This window comes from Marmota monax, unplaced genomic scaffold (assembly GCF_021218885.2).
Source record: "Marmota monax isolate L192 unplaced genomic scaffold, Marmota_monax_Labrador192_F-V1.1 WCK01_AAM20220418_F8-fsc00053, whole genome shotgun sequence".
Lineage (NCBI taxonomy): Eukaryota > Metazoa > Chordata > Mammalia > Rodentia > Sciuridae > Marmota > Marmota monax.
In genome coordinates, this window is record NW_026693153.1 from 6,897,324 (window position 1) to 6,920,575 (window position 23,252).

The 23,252-nt window shown below is 37.2% G+C and overlaps 1 protein-coding gene across 21 annotated transcripts in view; it reads left to right on the forward strand.

The window, feature by feature from the left end:
• Abi3bp (ABI family member 3 binding protein) overlaps positions 1–23,252 on the forward strand; it is a 247,636-nt gene that overhangs the window by 201,401 nt on the left and 22,983 nt on the right. For 19 of the 21 annotated variants that reach the window (XM_046455247.2, XM_046455254.2, XM_046455250.2 and 16 more), the window contains 7 exons: positions 982–1,059; positions 5,755–5,820; positions 7,462–7,530; positions 14,130–14,207; positions 15,755–15,847; positions 18,559–18,687; positions 19,894–19,962. In XM_046455247.2, coding sequence (XP_046311203.1) covers positions 982–1,059; positions 5,755–5,820; positions 7,462–7,530; positions 14,130–14,207; positions 15,755–15,847; positions 18,559–18,687; positions 19,894–19,962 — 582 coding nt within the window. The remainder of the gene's footprint in view (positions 1–981; positions 1,060–5,754; positions 5,821–7,461; positions 7,531–14,129; positions 14,208–15,754; positions 15,848–18,558; positions 18,688–19,893; positions 19,963–23,252) is intronic. The other 2 variants (XM_046455248.2, XM_046455259.2) reach the window with 2 other exon arrangements.

The following is a 23,252-nucleotide window of genomic DNA, read 5'->3' on the forward strand; positions in this document are numbered from 1 at the left end:
TGTCCTGTGTTTGCTGTGTCCTACACGGCTGTGTTTTAGCCAGTGGTCTTATCCCCTGCAACAACCTTCATCCCTTTTCAAGTAAATCCATCCTTCATGTGTGTCTGTTGAAAGGAAGTGACTGAACACATTTATAATGTCTTTAAAATATTAAAATTGAATGAGAAAATATATCCTTATTGTTACCAAATGCTCATCTGTTCTAGCATATGCTTGGAAAAGAAAAAAAAGTACTTTTCAAAAACGACCACAAGAAATACTTCCTAGTTTTTAAATGTGTCTTGGTTTATTGAAGGAGGAACCATCACCTGCCAACTATCATAAGTATCTTCCTTGTGAGCAGACTCAAGAGAATAAAAACTGGGTCAAGAAGGCAGTATATTACTTACACCAAGTATTTCCTTGGATCCAGTATATGGCAAAGTGAACAATGTAATTTGTTATGTCATTATGATGTAAGAATTTTAAGATAATACCAGATAGAAAGATTATCATACTTACTTTGTCAGAAGTGTGTCTGAATGTCAATAAAGATACACTTTTTTTTCACATGAGGAAAACAGAAGAATGTTTATTCTTATATGGTAAAAATATACGTATTTTCATATGACCTAATTTTTTCCTAGCTCAGCTAAATAATTTGAAGAATTTTTGGAGTCGAAAGATAAATATACAGTTAAAGGACTTTCATACATAACTACATTTAATAGTTACATGTGGGGTCATAAAACAATGATCCTGAGCTAAAATCTTTTGGAACTTTTTATAGTAATCATTAAAATAATAACACAAGGCAGTCAATATATTAAGAATTATTGAAAATGTACCATTAACTGAATTGTCATTATAAAGCATCTTTTTGAATAGAATTCACCCTTCCATCATTGCATGGGGCGGAAAAGAGCATGGATGGTTGTTGCTGTTGTCACTTTCACTGTGATAATCATTTCAGATGAGGTATCTTACTGTGTTTCTCCCCAGAAGAAACAGACCAGACCACCCAAGAGCTCTTCACAACTAAGATTCCAAGAACAACTGAATGGGCAAAGACAACTCAGGGTAATACTATTTCCCCACCTCTGGAGAATAACATTTCCTTGTGTTTTAATCAAGAATGAAATTTTCTTTTCAGGAGACATTTTCTTATCCCAGCCTGTTACTTGCCTTTTTTTCATTTTAAAGGTAGAAGACATCAGCCAAATCAGAATGCTTAACTGAGTACCAGTTGAATGCAGGGAAGACAAGTTCTTAGTTGAAGCTTTATTTCCAATGTGTCATCTACTGCTTGATGCAATAATAATGAAAGCTCTCAGGGTTTTTCTTCCTTTTCCCAATTAACCTTAATGGGCCTCATTATTCCTTGCTTCAACTTCGTGTGTCACATTAATCAATAAGAAGAAAACTTTATTATCTCCTCCTTGCCTTTTCTTTCCCATCACTCTTTTCCTCCCTATCATCCATCTCTCCTACTTGATGAAGCATATGGATATTGCATCCTAAGGGGGAAAAAAAAACTAGTTTTGTGGGTATTTATTTTTCGTGTTGATACAGCACTTACTGACCTTCATTGACAGTACGTCTGTTGGCAGTGGAGGGCAAACAACATACTGTTCAGCTACAATGGACCAATCAAATTTTACAAATTTGATCATCTTCATTTCTGTGAGCTATGTCAGCTTTGTATACACATATCTCTTGTACCCCCTTCTTTTCAGCTCATTGAATTTGGTTTTTGTTTCAGTACTGGGGATTGAAACCAGTGGCACTGTGCCACTGAGCTACATTCCACCCCTTTTCATATTGGGTCAGGGTCCCACTAAGTTGCCAAGACTGGCTCTGGATTTGCAATCCTCCTGCCTCAGCCTCCCAAGAAGCTAGAATTACACATATCCTCCTGAGTCACTGGGGTTACAGTGAGAAAAGAAACTATTCATAAGGAAAAAATCTTTTTTTAATGATGACAGTATTAAAACATCCAAGGAGTTTTTCTGTGACTTCCTACTTGGGGGAATGAACTCACCTACACAAATCTCTGTTTTATCTTCATGCTCTCAGAAGTCTCTTCTTCCTTATGTTTTTTTTTCTATTATACTTGGGTTATAACCCTTGGGGTTTCCATTGTTGCTGTGTTGTTGTTGCTTTAATGACTCTTTTGCCCATCTCTATTAAATGGTATCAAGCCAAAAGCAAACTTACTTAAGGAGTTGAGAAACAAGTTTATTTTACCCCTTATCAATCCAAATTTGAGGGGGTCAATTCGTGGATGAACTTTGATATAACAAGAATAAATGATAACAATAAAAAATCTAATTATAAGGTACATACTTTTTCAGAGGGACAATGTTTATCATAAACAAATATGACTAAGACTGTCCAGGGTGCACGCATTTCCTTTAAAATCTCTAAATCTTGTTTGTTTGGTTTAGCTTTTTATTATGTCTTAAATTTTCACTATTTATTAAATTTGAACTTAATAACCTTCTATTTATTTACAAATATACACAGAAGTCAGAAGCATAATATAACAATAGCCCCCTCACATCCCCATTACCAGCTTTAACCATTAACAGCAGATGGTCAATTCTACTACATCCACATTCCACCCTGATTTTAGTGGTCTCCCCCACTTCTGTTTTTGCAAATCTCTTTAATGTCTTGCTTAATAGATGTTTGCATTCTCATAACCTAGCACAATGTTTTTGCAGCAAAATATATAAATATTTACAATAAGCAAGATAAATAAAGACATTCATTTAGCTCAGACCATGTTGCCAAACATGAAAAACATTTTAGCTTTTGAAAGCTTCACAGAATTTTTTTTTAGGGTCAAGGATGAAAAATCATAGGCCTGCTCTTTTGTTGCTTGGCTTTGACTGTAATGGGAATGTCAATACTGTGTCATCATTACTAATATGTGTGGAATTTTTATCAAATTCCTTCTAAAATATTTTATTAGATATGAATTCTACCAATTATTCTGTATCTGTGGAGGCTCTTATATAATTATATGGATTATCCTAACAGATTTATACAAGGTGTTATTTTATTTTTTATCATGTACTGAGGATTCTTAGTTTGAGCTTCAACTGTGCTGTCCCATGATTCATGCTTCTTTGGATTTGTGCCCAGAATCTTTAGAGTGGACTCACCTGGGATCTATTTGTAGACAACAAAGAACAGGAGGAAATTACCCATCTTCAGGGATGAGAGGAGCATCCACACCTAGGCCATTCCAATAATCCTGTTTGAGAGTTGAAGGTCAACTTTGATAAAGGTGTGCTGTGTCACCTCATAAGCATGTGCCCGAGCACCTCAGGAACAGAAGATGGTACATCACTATTGAAAGACATGGAGTAGAGATGGAATCGTTCCCCTTTATCCATGTGGCTTTGTGGTCTCCAAGCCCTCAGCTGTGGTGATCCTTGTACCCTCAGCATGAGCACACGAGTAGAATCTCCAACACTTTTTCCTGTGGCAGCCTCCCTCCCTGCGGTGTCTGCTGAGACAATTTTCCTGCAGGGTGCTGTAACTCCTCTCCCTTCCCCTTCTTGTCTCAGCCCACTGTAGGGGTCCACCTGGCCAGGGCCACTGTGGAAAATTCTGATTGTTTCACTTTCAACCCTGGATCCCTCCCCTACCCAGGAAAGGCCATGTTCTCTCTCCTTTCACCCTGTAACTGGGCAGAGCATGGGTTCTTTAAAGTGTGCTCCTGTGATTGCTGTTTATTTTGATGTTGTCTTCATACAGTGTTTTTAACTTTAATATGGATTTTCATAAAATTCATATTTAGATATGATGCCACCTTTGTATACTATTTATTTTTATTATAAGTCACTAAAACAATGTGGCAATGTCTATGCAGGTACATTATCATAGTTCCTTTGTCTTTCTTTCTTTTTTTTAGTTTAAAATTGAAACCCTAGAACAGTTTTCTCAAGGCCATGCTATATTTGGTCGAGTAACTCTCAGCTTAAACTTATATTGTATTTCAGCTCTTATTTAAAAAGTGAGTTCTAGATTTAAGACAAGAGACAAACTAGAACAAAAGCTCTGATCCCATAGCTGATTATTTTTGTGCTCTGCTCTGATCTCTTTCCTATCCGAAGTTTTAATATTCATATTTTCTAGAATGACACAGAACCATGATCCTTGTATTTCTTTTAAACAAAAACAATTGAATATTCAAAGGGATTTATATGAAAAGCTGAAATAGGTTAAATTGACTGCCACTTCTACCACTTTCAATGAAAATTGAAAAAAAAAAATTAGCAAATTATCATCAGGTGTTCTAAGGTCTGTGGGAATTAATTCTGTTTTTGGGAGGGCGTACTAGAGATTGAACTCAGGGGCACTCAGCCACTGAGCCACATTCCCCGCCCTATTTTGTATTTTATTTAGAGACAGGGTCTCACTGAGTTGCTTAGTGCCTCTCTTTTACTGAGACTGGCTTTGAACTCACAATCCTCCTGCCTCAGCCTCCTGAGCCACTGGGATTATAGGCATGTACTACTGCACCCAGCAGAATTTATTCTTTATAACATTTTTAACATGTCTTCATTCTGGTCTCTACCCTTAGGAAGGCCCAAGCTGAGCCACCAGAGAATTTCGGGATGCCTCTGCTGTTGTTGGCCTGCAGAGTGGCAAAATCCTGCTCATCACAGTCTTTACATTGGAAGCTTATGAATGAAATATATTATAGCCTATTTTGCAGGTGTATTTTTTTAGCTCAGTAGGCAAAGCATTGCTGATTTATGGTTATATAAATACCCACTCAAAATGTGACCAAAATCATCAAAATGATGTAACCTACATACATAGTTTACAAGAAAATTTTTTCCAGTCTTAGCTAAAACATTACCAAGAAAGTTGGTGGCAGTAGGCAGCATGCAGTACGGGGGCACAGTGGGCAAGTAGAGAAGAACTCAGGTGGGAATGACCTATTACAGAATGAATGCACACTTTAAAACTTTAGGAAGTGAAATATTTCAGTGTCTTCTTGCAAATGTGCCTACTTACAATGATCAGCCATTTATTCATTCAGCAAGTCTTTATTAGGTGTCCTACATTTGCGGGCCCTCCAAAACAGGGGCAGAGAATAAGCAGGTGGTATGTTGGTCTCATGTCTTGCCCAAATTCTCCCTCCTTGCTTACCTTTCCTTTATGGGTAGGACACCAGACATCATTTTCTTTCATTCCTACATATAGCATTGTGGATGACACTCACTGTGTATTCATTTCAGAGTTCATGAGCAAAGACAATTTGATAAAGACCAAATGTTCCTATTCTACTCTTCTTACCTATCAAAAAAAATTATTTTTTTTACCTTTAAAGTTTCTTTTCTTCTTTGGCAAAATCATGCTCCATAGTAACTCTTAATGGAGAGATGTGTGTATAGATGCATGGGTACATGGACGGACAGATAGACAGATGGCTTATATGTTTGTTATGTTAAGTAACATTCTGGTAAAATTAATGCTCTAGGAAAATGTGGCCAAAATGACTAATCTTTAATACACATTGCAAATGACCTTCTTCATCCTGTATGCATCTTTGAGTTTTAGTCATGAATATTTTCACTTGTTTTGCATTCCTTTAGCATGAAGTCTATAATGCATAATTGGACATTACAGCACATTCTTTCTATTTACATGCAAAAAGTGTACAAGTTGTTAGTCCCTAGGCTGATAAGTGCCCATCTAGGTAACTTTGAAATATAAGTTATTAAATATAAAGTGGTTTTTTTTCTATTTCAGCACCACATAGATTGTATACTACTCCTGTGAGACCCAGAATACCTGGCAAACCACACATCAGACCTGGTAAATTATTTCTGTTTCTCTGATGACCTAAGCAATCATCAGGCTGGGGAAAATATGAAATGAATTGAGACAAACAAATTCACCAAAGGTGTATGGGGAATATATATCCTTAAATTGTGATAAAGGACATGCAGAAATTATAATCCTTGTGAAGAACAGAGAGGTTCTGACAAATCCATGGACGCTAAAGGACCTAACGAACGTTTTCCATGCATGTTTGGATTTAGAGACCACTGTGGAAATTTATTGATATAAAAGTAGCTTTCAAATGGTGTTTGGGCATTACTCACACACACCTTCAATTTTCCATGACAATTTCAAATGTTATTTCTCTCTTTAGAAAACATGGTCTCTTCTTAGTGTAAAAGGAGAATATTTTTACTTGATTCCTTTAGAGGATAAAAAATCCAGGGTTCTGAATAATGTCATAGTTACATTTTGCTAAATATTTTAAACTTACTAAATTCTCCAAAGGTCCTAAGATATCCCTCCATGAAACTGAAGGAGATGTTAATGGACAGACTTACGTGATCCATTTAAATTGCTCTTATGCTGAAGCCCAAACTGGATCAAAGACTGGTGTTTTTTGTCCTTTTTCATTGTGATCCTAAGGAATGTTCTTAAAGTTCTAATTGATATAACTCACAAAGAAATAATCTTGCTCAATATATTTCCAGGCATATGAGAGAAAGAAGAAATATTTTTTAAAAATTTTTTAAAAAATTCTTTGTGTAGAAAGCCCCCATATTTTGGCTGTAATATTCCAACTCCTAAAATTAATTGGGCATAGAAATCTTATGTAAACATTTCTATGTGAATTTTGTGTCACAATAGCTGTTGATGTGTAACTGCATAAACATTACTACAAAATATATAAACAGTAACAATAATGGTTGACAATGGCTAAATGCTTGCCTAGAGGTACAGTTGAGGAAACTAAGCTACTGAGAAGAAACTAAGATCTTGAGAAAGGGGGGTTCAAAGGCCAGCAATCTGGCTCCAGAGCTGGCTCGTGTAAGCACAATGCACTCGGCTCTCTTTCTTAAAGAGTCTCCTCACTGGACCATGATGCAGATGCCCTCTTAAGGTTTTGTAGTGCTATGAATTTGTATAGAACAGGAGAGAAATTTAAATGGTTTCATCTTAGTGTCCAATAGAGGATATGTGCAAGGACTATTCTAGTGAAACATCTGTACTAGAGACTTCGACAAAAGGACTACCAACTAATGATTATGAATTGAGGCTTTAATAATAAGTACACTTCAGGTTTGGGGTTTTCATTAGATTTATGTAGTTCTGATCTTCCTTCAGTTCTATTTTGGGATGTATCACATGTGATAAATGTATCAAGGTAAGTATTTCCCACTTAGAGTTATAAAATCCATTGCCAGTTTATTTTCAAGTCAAATATTGAAACCCAGTTATTACCTCAGTACAAATTCAGGACTCTATTTCCAAATTTAAGTCTATGATTTTTGTACCAGAATGTGGTCTCTAGATCCTGAACAACATTTTTTGGTAATTCATCATTTTTTATTGCCTGGTTAAATGACTTCCAATTCTCTGTGAAGTTTTGTTTTCCTTGGCTGCAAACTTTTAATAAAAAGATATCTAAACTATTTATGTCCCACTTCATTGTAGTTCTGAATAGGACAAGACCCATTAGACCCAAGCCCAGTGGGATACCCAGCAGGAATGGAGTCGGAACAGGTAATAATCATAAATTTATTTCCTTTTGATCCTGTCAAAGCAATAAAAGTTATTATTCATTTTTTAATAATTTAGTTGAATTTACACTTCATTTCTTTTTGACTGGTTTTGGAAATTCTTTGTAAAACTGGAATTCAAAGGTATAATTCATTCCAAAATCAAAACTTCAAATGTCTCTAAAAATATCAAAGAATGTTTCACTTTTCTAAACTCAGCCCACTAAATTAGCTGCCATATACAATCTCACTTCTTAAAAAGAACCTGATTAAATATGAATAATTGAATGAGAATAATGAAAATGGCTGTTGTCACTAATTTCAAAACACTTTCATCCACAGGATGATCTTTCAAATCATCCTTACTTGATTTTGAAAATTATAATTTCTCACAAGTACCATCATAATTTTCTTAAACACCTGCATCTGTTAGCAAGCTGGAATGTGAAATTTAAACAAGAAGTAGATTAAAAAATCAGCACAATTAGCAACTGATCACTGGTTACAGATATATTAATGTTTACAAATCATTCAGTGCTTTGTAAATGATCATAAATGACATAGCCCTAATTTGGTCAGTTCTGTGGGGGCAAGCTCAGTTATAGATAATTAGGGCACTGATATGATGAGAATTTAAACACCCATCTTACTCAATGGATAAATGATAACAATTAGCTGCCTTATATGGGATTATATCATCCCCTTGAAATATTTTTAATAGTATAATTTTTATGCTTATGTAAAACATAAAAATCAGAATTTACTTATTGTGTATTGATTCAATCAATCCATGATGGGTTCCTAATGAGAAAGAGATATAACACTTAAAATTATTTAGTCTAAAAATCATCTAAATTTGCTTTAGAATGTGTTTTTTTGTACTTTTGATTATTATGGTATCTGAAATTTTAGGAATTTGTTTCTCTTTAAATAATGAGGCAAGTATTATAAAATATAAAAATCAAGAAAGCATTCTAATATCAAGTTGTGCTCAGTTGTACTTTTGATTCTTCCCAACTATAGGATTAGGTAGTACATAATTTCTTTGATTGATATAAACAATCTGACTCTAAAAAGAGGCCTTATCTCTCAGTTCCTTTTGGAAGGAGGATAAGTACAAATTTTTCAATATTTAAATAATTCCTTGGAGACTGCATAAGTAAAAATAGAAGAAAGCATTTATATATCAACTAAGCAAATAAAAGAACAAATACAATTGCTAGCATCACACTTGAAAACCACTAGCCTTCAGTATAATCAAACATGGATCCTTAATAACAAACTGCTAGTTGTCTTTCAGAGGGTAAAATAGAGCATTTGTATATTTTAGCTTATCAACAATGTGAACATTTTTACAGAGCCACTTGAATTGAACAGTGAATGGTATCTAGTACCTTCTTGCATGTTCTTATCCAATATGACTTTGAAAGGATAATATCTTAAATCATTGCTTTTTCAAGTTAGTCACTAATAGAAAATGGACTGATATTCACAATAGAGAAAATGGAATTCATTATTTCCATGTTCCTTGCTCCTCTTTCATCTCCAACCAAAATTTATTTTACATATTGTCTACTTATTACCGTCTGTTGGGTTTCTCTGTCAAGGAAGAACTTGCTGATCACCAATAGGGAGAAAATTCAGCAAAAAGCATTGAGATGTTATCTCCTTCAGGGACAGTCTTAGCTGAGAGATCCTTGAATACAAGAGCTGGGTGGCACATCTCCATGTCTACCACAATAATGCCTAGCGACCAAATGGGATTTACTCCCAGAAATGGAAAGTTGGCTCAACATTTAAACTAATGTAATTCAGTAATAGAATAAAGAGAAAAGTCATATGATCAACTGAGTGGATGAAAAAGAAAGATCAACGGACAAAGTTTAAAATTGATTCATGATGAAAATTTGGCAGTTAAGAATTTTTTTTTAAAGTTTCCTTAAACTGACTAAGGGCATCTATGGGAAGCCAACAGCTAACATGATACCTAATGGTGAGTGACTGGATGTTATTCCAAGATTAAGAATACAGCATGGATTCCTACATTTATCACTTCTTTTCAATATCATAGTGGAATGTTGGGCCAGTGCAATAGGGCCAGAAAATAAGTAAATGGCATCAAAGTTGTAAATCATAAGTACTATGAATATCTATGTAATACATCATAAAGGAAAGTTTAACAGCTCTGAGATGTTTGCAAATGTGTTAAGAAATTGGTGATCTAAAAAAAAAGTTTCAAAACATTCTCTCCAGTTTATAGGTTTGCCATCTCTACCTTCCTTTGATTCTGTATAGTTTTTATCTGCCTTACTTATAGAAATGAAGCTGTTTGCATTGATATCCTTTATTGACACAATTCTGCTATCTCATCTACACTCTCTTCTAGCCTCTATTATTATTAATATTATTATTATTATCATTATTATTATTTTGGTACTGGGAATTGAACCAATGAGATACACAGCCTTGTGCTTCATATTACTTTATTTTTAATTTTGAGACAGAATCTCACTAAGTTGCTGAGGGTCTCACTAGATTGCTAAGGCTGGCCTCAAACATTGCAATCCTCCTGCCTCGGTCTCCTGGGTTACTGGGATTACAGGCATATTCCACCTCACCCCAACAATCAATTCTTGTTGAGAGACTGTTTTTGTGTCAATGGAGTTCATGCTCAACTGTGACAAATTTCCCAGAGTATTTATCTTTATTACCCATCTCACATACATTTTACTGTGATTTTTTCTTATTGAAGTTTTCAGCTCAGATTTAAAAATTAAATCACATTTAAAAATTACATTTAAAAATTAGTTGATAAAGTATGAGTTCAGGGTCTATATTCTTCATGGTCTTAAGACACCTAAGGTTGTATACTTGGAAGATAAAAGAGAAAAAGGAGGGACAAAGGGAAAAACGAACTGTAAACTTTGAGACCTAAAGACTATAAATCATTGATTATTGGGGTCTCTCTAAAAATCTTTCAATAATTCCATTAGCCTTGGGAATCAAGCCTGACTTTTTATTTCTTATTTTATAACATTATCACAGATATTTGCCCTGCAGTATGTTTCTCTCATACCTACATGTACAGATTTTCCTTTATTTCAAAGTTAGGAAGTAGCCTGAAGAGGTTGAGATTTTAAATGGGTCATTTTTTTTTTCATTATTCTACTTTTTCAAAGTTTCCACAGAGACATCTCAGTTTAGCTGGTGTGTTCCACATATTAGAATCTTCTAAGTTGGTGAATTGGGACAGAGATGGTATAGCCTATAAAGTTAAAAATATTTACTGTCTGACCCGTTACAGAAAAAGTTTACCCACTGCTCTGCTGGACTCTCTGCCTTTCTCCTGGAAGATGGCTATTGCTAAACTGTCTAGCTATTCTCTCTCCAACGAGAATTTATTGAAGGGCCATTATGTGCCAGGCAAAGCATAATTATGAAGCCATCTTGGCACATGTGATTTGGCAGATACTGTTAAATACCTGAACCCCAGACTCTCTTTCTCTACATCCTGATGAGGAAACCACACTTTACTACCTCCACATAGAGTATATACTTCACAACAAGAACCCAGACTCCTTGGGGTTAGAAATGTGTTTTTCTGGTCTGTGACTAAATCTTCCAGGCTACTGGCTCATTGCCCCGAAATTTTAACCAGGTGCCAAGAGTTGGGGAAAGGGTGCAGAGACCAATCATCCATTAATATGGCCCCTTTTTGGTCACAGGGAATGAAGTTACTAATGCATATGAAAATTGATTCCCAGTCTGTTTGTTTGCAAAGTTTTTGTTACTATGGCTAAAAATACCCATACCCTTACTTCATTTTGGACAAAAAATTAATTGCTAAATGGTGAACTATGTAAATCCCAAGATTTTTGGAGAACTCCCATATGGCAGTTGGGGTCTCATGCTGAGACTCAAGTTTTGGTGCTTCCAGAGCAGACTGTGCGCTTTTAAAAGATGTGTCAATTAATCCTGCTTGGGGGAAAAAAGAATTCAAGTCACAGCCTTGTCCAGACTGTCTGACTGAGAGCCAATTCCTGAAGATCCTTTTTTCTGTAATATCTCTTTTACTGGCTTCCTTCTTTCCTCTCCCTGCCTTTGGCCTTCATTTGATCTCCTCTGACTCAGGGCAACAGAAGTTCACTGATCTAATCTGACCTGGAGCTCAGTTTCCTATCCCAACCACTTTCCACTGAATCCCACAGCTGCCCTTCCCCGCCCCCCACCCCCCCCACCTTTTTTTTTTTTTAGGGCCCTTTCCAGTGCTTTCATATACTGCGTGATCTTCTATCTATTTTCAAAGACTGGAGAAGGTCCAGCTAGCAGCTGATATGCTATTGATTTGGATACTTACACCTAAGGATTCTAACAGTATGATGGCTCTTTCTTCACCTGTACAGAAAATAAAAGGAAATGTCTTAGTTTCTTTCGATTTTTTTTTTTTTAATGTCTCTTTTTCCTTCAGTGTTGGGGATCAAAACCAGAGCTTATACATGTTAGGCAAATACAACCACTGAGCTACATCCCCAGCCCAATTTCTCTTTTTGATTAGAAAAGACACGTGGGAATTTATATCAGTCATCTCATTCATAAAGTAGCCCAGCAGAATTTTGGATTCTCTCCAGGGCCTCTCAGTCTTCAACTCATCTGCCCCTTTGAGGTCTCACCACTGTGATTTGGTGAATCTGCGTGTGCTTGGTCAGGGACGGCTAAAAGCCTGTGACCATTTTCTGAGGCCTCCACACTAGTGGGATTGGCTAGATAACACAAGCTTGCCATCAAGCCCCATCATATATTGGTGGCATCTCAACTTACCCAAGAGAGTATAGAACTCTTGGGTTGTAGTCATTTAGAGTCAGAAGTAGAAGGAAGGAAATAGGAGGACCTAATGTTTGAGAGAAATGCTTTGGACCCAGGAATAAGTGGTTCTGGATCCCAATACCTCTTAGCTATGAACCCTTGCACAGATTGCTTAATCTCCTCCTTGCCTTTGGTTCAAATCAGGTCATGAATATGTAAGGTGCTTGTACAATATTGGATCAAACTACTTTGTTTTTCAAGGGTAGACAGCTTCGGAGAATGGCCGTGAATAAGGATCTACTCAAGGCACAGTCTAATGGCCTTCTGGAGTACATAAAAATTCATTTTACCCTTGCCAAGCCAAGTTATCCTGGTGGCACAAATGGGAGTACTTTCCATTCCCTTGTGCCATTCACAGAGTAGCCACTCAAATGGGCCAGTTCCATTACCCCTGTCAATGGAGCACAGGAAGACTGTTTAGCCGTGTGTTAATCATGCCTGTGGGGTGAGCCACAAAATAGTCATTAGCCCCAGAAACATTTTTTCCTACCACAAATAATCAACATTTGATTCATGGTTCCATCCAAACATTCTCATGATTTTATATATTTATCTCTATTCAAGCAGCAGAGAGTGTGAGATTGCAATATTAGGTTCCTCCCTGAATTCCACAGTTAATATGGAAATGTCTCAGTTTTGGAAAGCAAAGCCTCTGTTGTATATTTAATCAGTGAATCTGCTTACACATTAGATGAGATTAAGTAAGTAATATCCCACCACAATCCATGGAATATACCATTTAAAACAGGGCTGTTGTCATTCCTTTTTTACTGTGATGGTATTGCTAATGTACCAACTAGTAGATTACTTTCAGATTTTGTTCTTATTTTTAATATGTAAATTATAGTCAGGTCCTCAGAGTAAGGCTCTTTTTTTATGTTGAGTCATTATGGCTAAAGTGATACTTACTATTTAGATTCTAAATAGTGTCTGTTTCTCTTCTTTCTTAATGAAAACTGTCAGCCACATCAGAGAAGATTATTTTTAATGTTTTAAAATGATAATTACAAAAACTAAGATGAAATATACATTGGTTCTCTCTGCTGTAGGGAAGCTACCCAATTCAAGTCTGTATATTTAGGTGAATGACCAAGTAATAACTACCAGGTTGTGTTTGGGGAACTTAGGAGACAAAAAAAAAAAAAAAAGTCACACAAAACAATTTTCAATTTGGTTTCTTCTAAATAATAATTTGGAGTTCTAGGCCTATTCAGGGAATTCCAAAGTTAAAAATATAGTTGGCAGCCTCAACAGCCTGATAATGGAGGTCAACTAAGGAACATTTTAAAAGTTAATTCATTAAGTATAATCCCAAACATATTGGAATTCTAAGGTATTTTAATGGGCATGGAGGAGTTGGAGGAACATTTTTTTCAACCATAAAATGTACTTACAAATACTGGCAAAAAGTAGTTACTTGCCGTAGATAAAATTCTACTTGGTAAAGCAATACCACCCAGGAAGGCAGTACAGAATAAGTATCATGGAAAATTGTGACAAAACCACAACCTCCAATCCAATGCTAACTTTACAGAAAAGATATAATCAATGAATATAAGACTAGGGATCTTTCTATTTCTGCAGATAGTAGGAGCTAATTAAAATGTGGACACAAAAGCACCAATACCCCTGCTCTGCCAAGAATGCACATCACCACTGACAGATCTACCAAGTTCCCACGAAGAAGACTTAGTACATTATTTCCATGTATTTATTCCTTCTCATGTTTTCTTGTCATAGGAACCAAGCAAGCACCCAAACCATCAGGTGCTGGCAGAAATGTGTCAGTAGACTTCACCCACTCCACAAAAAAACCAGGTAAGGAGTAAGACGCTGACTACCTCTCAGCAGCTCAGCTCTGAAAACATGCACAGTGACAGTAACTGCAGTAGTATTAGTTCAAAAACAGCATCATCTCCTTACAGTGTGTCAGAGCCAGGTTAACAGTTCATGCATATTGCTAGAGAAACATTCCAAAATATTATCTTTGGAGGAATGAAAAGTGCTCTAAATATTAATAAGAACCCATAAAGGGGTACCAATTTAATAAGCACTTTCTGTAATGTTCGTAGGGGCCATGAGGAACAAATAGGAACAAATGCTGCAGTCATTGTGGGTTCTAGTTTTTATCATGCTAAAGTTATGTTCTTGTATGATTCATTACCGCAGTCTTTGGAATGAAATTCTTTATGTTCCTGATTTGAGAGTATGCTGTATGTAAATGTAATAGGTAAAATTAGGAAGGTGGCAATTCAGACTACCTTTGTTTTTTTAAAGGATGCTATGAGACTTAGTCTTGCACACAATTGTCTCTGTCACCGTCTTCCTGAGCAAGTGCATGCTCCCTCCTCCTTTTCTTCCTCCCTCTCCTCCTCTGTTCTCTCTTCCTTTCTCCTTCACTCCATTTATCTCTCCCCACCCCCAATATCCTAGGAAGTACTTAAAGCCATGGGGCATTTTCCTGGATTGACAATTTTACTTGAAGATTTTAAAACCAACATAAATAATACAAAGAAAGAAATTTTAAGCTATAACATAAGACTTTAAGTTAAGGTGGACTGCTCCAAAAACTTTAAACTTGCCAACCCTTGTGCAAAATAGACACCTTTGTTCAAATTATTAAAAGGTACCTCTTTCTGCTGCCCCTACAGACAGGCCAGTTGGAAAAGTTTCCTTCCTCTGGGCTGGCAGCCTAGTGCCAGAGTTATCCAGTGGGAAAGCAGAGTGGGTGTTAAACTTTAGCTCCCACTTCTATCCCCTAGCCAAGAGTCCTTGTGCAGTTCACAGTCACCAAAGTGGTTAATAGTGCCCCTGCTCTCCCCAGGCACAGGATTCTTGTTTCTGCCATTAGGGCTACTTTGGTATAATCTCTTGAGAAGTTCTAAAGATGTTTGTCTAATTATAGTTTCATGCTGGAGTTGGGGACAGGTTGGGGACCCACAAAAAAAGAAATAATGTGCCTAATTCAAAGCTAAAATGGCATACGAAATTATAGTTTCAAAATCAAAGGCAAGTGGGGATAATGAAGTTCAGAAATGCTTCTTGTTAAGTTTAAATAAGAATCTAAATATGCTGAATTCTATATCTATCAGCCTTTCAAAAGATAGATACACTCATGTATTTTCATTGATAACTAAAGGATATACTTTACCTATACTAATGTGCTGCTTTGTCCCTGGGTACACGCCCAACATTAATTTAGAGGAATATCAGTGTGTATTATTCATATGTACTTTTCTATAAATTCTATTTTGTCATCAACTGATACTTATCAGAAGTTATTTTTTTAAAAAATACTGTTATTTTATACAATGAATTCTTATGATGGCTTTGTCTGTAATATGACTTCTCAATCCCAATACCAGGGACTCGCCACCCAGCCGGGCCACCTAGATCTGGGCCTCCACGAAGAAAACCTTTACCACCAAATAATGTCACTGGGAAACCAGGAAGCATAGGTAAGCTCATTATGTATCTTCTTTCTTCCTCCATGATTTCAGTTTTACTAGCCAACCACCTCCCTTCCTCGTGTGCCAGCCACTGGCATGGGTGACACATGCTTGTGTTGGCCCCTAAGACTGGACACTGTAAGTTACAGCTTTGAGGATTCATATCCTGAATCTGGATGGGTGGGGTGAAAGAAACAGCCCCTCTGCATCTAAGCCAGCTTGCTTCTTAGATGTCTGTGTACCTGGAACCTAGATAGAAGCCAACTAAGGCCCTTCAACGAATGGATTATTTGGGACAGATGCTCTGTGTTACCAAGTCCCTAAGGATCACTGAAAATGGGATACCCTGTCGTTGACTTATCATTCTGTCTCCTGAAATGAAATCCTATACATCTCAATGAAAGCTCCCCTATTCACCAGCCCCATGCCAGGCCCAGTATTATGGTACTCAGGGAGGAGATGGTAATAAACTACTGAGGTGATTGAGTTAGCCTCCCTAAGCAGCCAGGCAGGGAGGTGTCTTGGGAGTCAAACTTCTTTCCCCCCTCCACATCTAGGTGTAGATTCCTCTTCTACACAGAATGGTCCCTCCCAGGCCTGGGATACTCACACATCCTTCTCTAGCTCCCCAAAGAGGTCTCAGCCTTGCTTCTCTGTTCAATGTGTCTTTGGCACATACTTCCATTACGGCAAAGAGCAATCATTTTATACTTGTTTTATACCTATTTGTTTGCATAGGTTAGGTGAGCTCTATGATGACAGAAATCTTGATATATTTTCCCCAAATTGCCAAAACCATATTCAGTGCTTAGCACATGGGGGATATTTGATAAGTTACAACTGAACAAATAAATGAGTGAAATTAAGAATCAATGAAAATCGATCCAGTTCAGAGCAAAGCTTTACCTCACTGCTATTAAGAGTTCTCCTCCTGGGACCTGACAGCAAATCATAGCATGTTTCTCATGGTTTCTTCTCCTGCCAAATCTCTGCTCCCTAAATATTTGGTGTGTGCAATCAGGATAAAAGTATTAAAGGCAACTGTGAAAGATGAAACAGAGAAGGGCTTATGTGAAAGGGAGTAGACATCTATCATTTTGCTGGTTAACAGGAGGGCATGCTAATTGGAAGCTTTGGGGATGTATATTATGATCTCTAGATCCCCATGACTATTAGGATGAACTCTAGAGCCCCGGTGTCTAGAGGAGGAATCGGCCTCATTCATGCTTTTGGTGCTTTCCTGAGTCAAAGCCTCGTGACATGGCCTCGTGAGGATACCAGGTTTTCCTCATTAGTTATAATGTTAGGCAGCTGTGACATGAGTGCCTGTTGCCTTCAGGTCAGACTGAATGAGTCACAGACTGGAGTGTTGCCTGAATGTGCCCGTGGAAAACCCAGGGGACTGCCCCTGCAGAGTCCCCTGGCAAGGCTGTAGGTCTTCAGCTGCAATTCAGTGGCCTTGGTTGCTGCTACATGAAATCATTTTCTTTCCTCTCAGTGAGTGTAGCTTTGGGACGGCCCACTAAGCCCGAAGACAAACCACAAACACTTTCCCCTTCTGAGACTAACTCTGGTCACTTCTCCCCATGCCCCACCTTCCACCACCAATTCAAAGGAAACGGCTGCACCGAGAAGCCAAATGCCAAACAAGGGCAGTAGTACAGATTTGACCTGATTGACACCACAGAAAAGTCTATCCTGAATTCAGGAAATCCATCTAATGTCTGGGAGTCCTCTGAGGCTCTCTGGCTGGGAGCACAGTCTTAGGTGGCTTCAGGGCACCCGCCATTTGTCACGGTTTTCCAGATCCACCAAGGCCTCTGAGTCCCACTCTCCTTGCCAGGGTGAAACGGCTGCCAGCATTTCCTGCTGTCTCTGCCAACTCTGAAAAGTGTATGTGGGCTGTGGTGTGACTTCCCTGGGTTTTTCTTGTTGTCTTATTGAGGCATTCCCTCTAGGACAAGGAGCATAAGTCCCCAGGGGTGAATCAGAGGCCCATTTGCCTGACTCTCCCAGGATTCCATGCTGGGCCAGAGTCCTCAGGTCCAGCTCAGAGCCCTTGACTCTATGGCCCAAGAAGGACTCTTTTACCCAGAGGAAATAGAAAATCCAATCCAAACTCCACTCTACTGTAAACACTCAGACTTGCCTGGACCTTGGGATGGATCCGGTTTTAGAGACTTATGAGTATTTTTAAAGTGGAGGAGTCACTGTTGAATATACCAACTCAGAGTAACACTGTTCTGGCACTCAGGCCAGATCATGGACATTATCCTAGGAATTTTTGTTTCCTTCTTCTCTGGCCATCTCCCATGGCTGCCAGTTAAACTTCAAGTTGGGCCACACCCCAGTGTTCTTCCTACAACTTCACTAGAATACAGTTCTTCTCCCTGCCTACTGATCACTTCTCTTATTAGCACATCCTCTGAAAACACTCCAACCCTCCCCAACACCTTCCATCGTTTCCCACAGAGATCTGTAAGCATTCCCACTCCTTGCCCCCGCTGTGACCTTATCTAGTTCTTTCACAATATCTGTGATATTCCAATACCCTTGGCTCACACATCTACCTCCATCAAGAACCAGGTCTTATTTTTCTCCAAGCCTGTCCAACAGTGCCAAGCCACATGGTAAGTGCTTACCAAATATTTATTGAATAAATAAATGGGAGGCTTGGCAGTGCTTCTATAAAGTCTTACTACTTTGGCTCTACATTACAGGAATCATCTCATCAGGCCGAGTAACTTCCCCACCCCTGAGAGCAACACTCAAACCTACAGGAATCCCCTCAGAGAGACCAGAGACAGACAAAAAGCAGCCAACAGCTCCTGCCTCCGGAGAAGAGCTTGGTTAGTATGTCAATCAGTTTTCGCTGGATGCTTAGCTATGGGGAGGCGGCCAGCACCTTGATAATGGGTCCTTCTTCCTGCCCGCAGAGAATGTAAGATAAGTCAGCATACTTAGTGAAGAACAAAAGACATAGATTCAGAAAAAATAGTTTTAAAGAAGCTTGGGGTACCTGATAGGCCAAAGCCACACAGGAGCTGGAACTGGACAATTAGAAAATGACTCTGGTGGTTTTATTTAAGGGAGTACATCAAAGACTGAGATAAGGTTTCAGGGGTGGAGTCTTGCTGTCAGCAGGAGGACTGACATCTTGGCAGGTCACATCCATCTCTTAGAGTCTGTGTGGCTACAGCAGGTCACCCCATCTCCAGTGGACCAGGCAGAGCTTGAATAGGGTCACATATGTTGGGGCAGTTTTAGCCCGAGGAAATTTCCACGGAAGTTCCCAGACACCAGATTCTCCTATTCACTAGGCTGTAATGCCGATGTAGTCCACACACAGCCCATGGATCCCTCTTCACTATGAGGTACTAAAACATTTCAAATTGGGGAAGAAATAAAGTCTCAGTTCTAAATCTTCTATTTTATTCAATTTATAATCAATTTGGGCATTTTCAATTTTAAAATTATACTTACTTTCAATACATTGTTGTAGAATACGCTCCTTTCCTTAGTGGACATAGAATGCCAAGTTTGTTTTCTAAAATGATCTAAACTGTACCTGCTACCTCCTATTAAGCCTCATGTCATTACTAACTACACATATCTTAAGTTAGTAATGAGTATTAACCACTTGGTTGTAATTTTTAATTCATTATTTATTATAGTCCAGAACATTTTGCAGCAGGACATAACAAAAACCCTTTTATTGTGGGTAAAAAAGTATAAAATAATAATATAATAATAAGTATAAAAATAATAAAGGGGCTGGGGATGTGGCTCAAGCGGTAGCGTGCTCGCCCGGCATGCGTGCGGCCCGGGTTCGATCCTCAGCACCACATACCAACAAAGATGTTGTGTCCGCCTAGAATTGAAAAATAAATATTAAAAAAAAAAAAAAAAAAAAAAAAAAAAAATAATAAAGGAAATTTACCCTACAGCCATATAACTAGAATAAATATTGGCCATCTTCAGTCTTTATTATTCGCCATTGTATTATAAAGCTTTTCTTCTCTTCACCAAAATTGTTTATTGTTTTTCATTCTTAGGTAACACAACTGACTTTAGTTCAAGCCCAACAAGAGAAACAGATCATCTTGGGAAGCCCAGATTCAAAGGTAGGTTTAGTTCTGCATCTTCAGTTTAACACGGCTATTTTAGGAGGGAAGATCTTTGTTATGTAACAACCACAAAACTTTATTAGCTTACTATAATCAGGATTTATTTTTTGAGTCTCTTCAAGTCAGCTGGGGGTCTGATGCTTAGCAAGGTGCACCTGCTTCTTGAAGCAGGTATAGCTGGAATCTGTGATATAGCTGGAATGCAGTGATCTAATTCTGGTAACCAGGATAAGGAACCAACAGTGAACCAGGAGAAGCCATTCTTACAGCAATACAGAGCAAAGAGACATGCCATCCAAATACACAGCCACATTTCAAGCTCATTTTTATGTAGTATCTGCCAATAAACATTGGGCAAAAAGGTCACATAGCCAAGCTCAACCAAGGATGGGGAAGTTTACTCCTTCCATGGACACAGAGAATATGTTTGAATAATAATCTAATGTACCACAGTAGGAGAAACATAATATTCCTTTGTAATTTTTTTCTGAAGTGTAAAATTTGATAAATTTTAATGTACATATTCACCTATGGAGCCATTATCACAATCAAAATAATGAACACAGTGTGACTTGCAGACATTTGTCATGATCCTTTATAATCCCTCCCCCTCAGGTCCCTCATCTATCCCTAGTCCCTAGGTAACCACAGATGTGCTATACCATATATTAGTATGCACATTACAGAATTTTATATAAAAGAAAACTTACACTATGAACTCTTTTTTTGTCTGGCTTATTTGGCTCAACATAGTTATTTGGAGACTTATCCATGTTACTCTGTGTACCAGTAGCCCAATTCTTTTTATTACTGACTAGTATTCTATTATACAGATATAAAATATTTTTTTCTCTAAACCTATTCATGATATTCAAGAGTTTATAATTTCTTTTTTACATTATCAATAAAATTACTGTGATCACTCGTGTACACGTTTGTATGGAAATGTGCTTTCATTTCTGCATTTATTTTCCATCCATCTATATTTTTGGTATATCCAAACTTTGCCTATTTTGAGGGGGTGGGGTACTGGGAATTGAACTCAGGGGCACTTAACCACAAAGCCACATCCCCAGCCCTATTTTGTATTTTATTTAGAATCAGGGTCTCACTGAATTGCTTAGTGCCTCGCTAAGTTGCTGAGGCTGGCTTTGAACTTGCAATCCTCTTGTCTCAGCCTCCTGAGCTGCTGGGATTACAGACATCTGCCACACCTGGCTTTGCCCACATTTTAAATGGAATTGTTTGTCTACCTGTTGTTGAATTTTGAGTATATTCAGAAACGTGCATTGCAAATATTTTCTCCCAGTATGTGTCTTCTCTTTTTAATTAATGAAGCTATTTGCCAATTTTTATATGAAATGCACTTTCTTTAATAAGTATAGTACTTTCCATTAAATTTTTTCTCCAGTATTGTTTCTTTTTTATTCAACTTTGGTAGGTTGTATCTTTCAAGCAGTTAGTCCATTTTATCTGAGTTGTCAAATCTATTTACATTAAGTTCATAATATTTCTTTACTATCATTCTAATATCTGGATTTTTTTGTGTTGTCTAATAAATTATTGGTTAATCAAAAGTCACAAAGAGAAACTCCCACATGATTTCCCTCTAGAAGTTTTACATTTTTGCATTTAGATTTTTGATGAACATTGAGTGAACGATGTATATTGATTTTGTGTATGATACAAACTATGAACACATGTCCTTTCTTGCTTGTGAGTATCCAGTTGTTGTAGCATCATTTGAAATGACTCCTTTCTCCACTGAATTGTATTTGTACCTTTGTCAAAAATCAATTGTCCATATATATGTGGATCTTGTAATGTCTAGTCTAGCTTAGTATTAGAATAATGCTGAAATTGCCTCTTCAGTTTTCTGGAAGAGTTTGTTAGAATTGTTATTGCTTCTTTCCTAAATGTTTAGTAATATTTACCACTGCAGCTGTCTGAGTCTCACATTCTCTGTGGGAATGTTTTTAATATATAAATTTACTTTCTTTACTAAGTATACGGCTATTCAGAATATTTTGCCTTCCTTAGGAAGCTCTGGTAATGTTTTTTAAAATACTAGCGCATTTCATCTAAGTAGTCAACTTTATTTGCATAAAGTGGCTTATAATATTCCCTTATTATAATTTTAATGTCTGAAGAATCTGTGTTGATGTCACTTTTCTCATTCTTGATGTTATTAATGTCTTTTATTTATTTACTTATTTTTGCCTTATCAGTCTGGCTTAAGTTTATGAATTTTTTTTTTGATCTTTTCAAAAGGCCAACTTTTTGTATTACTAATTTTCTCCATTATTTTTTTCTGTGTCTGTTTCATTTCTTTCTACTCTTCCTTCTGCTTAATTTTGCTTTAATTTGCTTTTCTGACTTTTGTTTCTTGAAATAAAAGATGAATTCATTGATTTGAGACCACTCTCTTGTCAAACCCAAAGCCTCACAAATGCTGAGCAAGAATTGTACAACTAAGCTACACCCCCAGCTCCTGCTCTTCTTTTCTAATATAGAAATTAGTGCTACATATTTCCCACTAGATATTACTCAAGTAGCACCCACCAATTTTTTACATATTTTGTCTTTATTTCATTCTGCTCAAAATGCTAATTGCTCTCTTGATTTTTTTCCTTTGGCCTATTGATAATTTAGAAGTGTGTTGTTAAATTTCCAAATATTTGGAAATATTCCAGAGATCATTCTGTTATTAATTCTAATTTAGTTCCAGTATCGTATGATACCCTGTATTACTTGAATCCTTTTAAATTTGATGAGATCTTTTTTTTATGGCCTAGAACATAGTACATCTTGGTACGTATGCTGTGTGAAAAGAATGTATTTTTTTTTCTTAAATGGAATGCTGAATTAACTTGCCAGGGCTGTCATAACAAACATAGACTTGATGGCTCATGCAATAGAAAGATATTATCTCACACTTCTGGAGGTAAGAAGTTTGAGATTGGCAGGTTTGGTTTCTCCTGACTTGCAGATGGCCCCTTCTCCCTGAGACTTTATATGGTCTTTTCTCTGGGTTTATACATCTCTAATATCTCTTTTCTGATAAAGAGAGGATACCAGTCAGATTAGATTAGGACTCAACCCTTATGACCTCATTCATTTAAGTCCCTACTCAAAATTAGTAACATTGGAACTTAGAGCTTCAACAAATGAATTTTAGAGGAATGCAAATTCGGTCCATAGTATGGTATGAATATCTGTTAGGTCAAGTTGTTTGTACTGTGCAGTTATGCCATGTGATTACTGATTTTCTGTATACTTGCTCTATC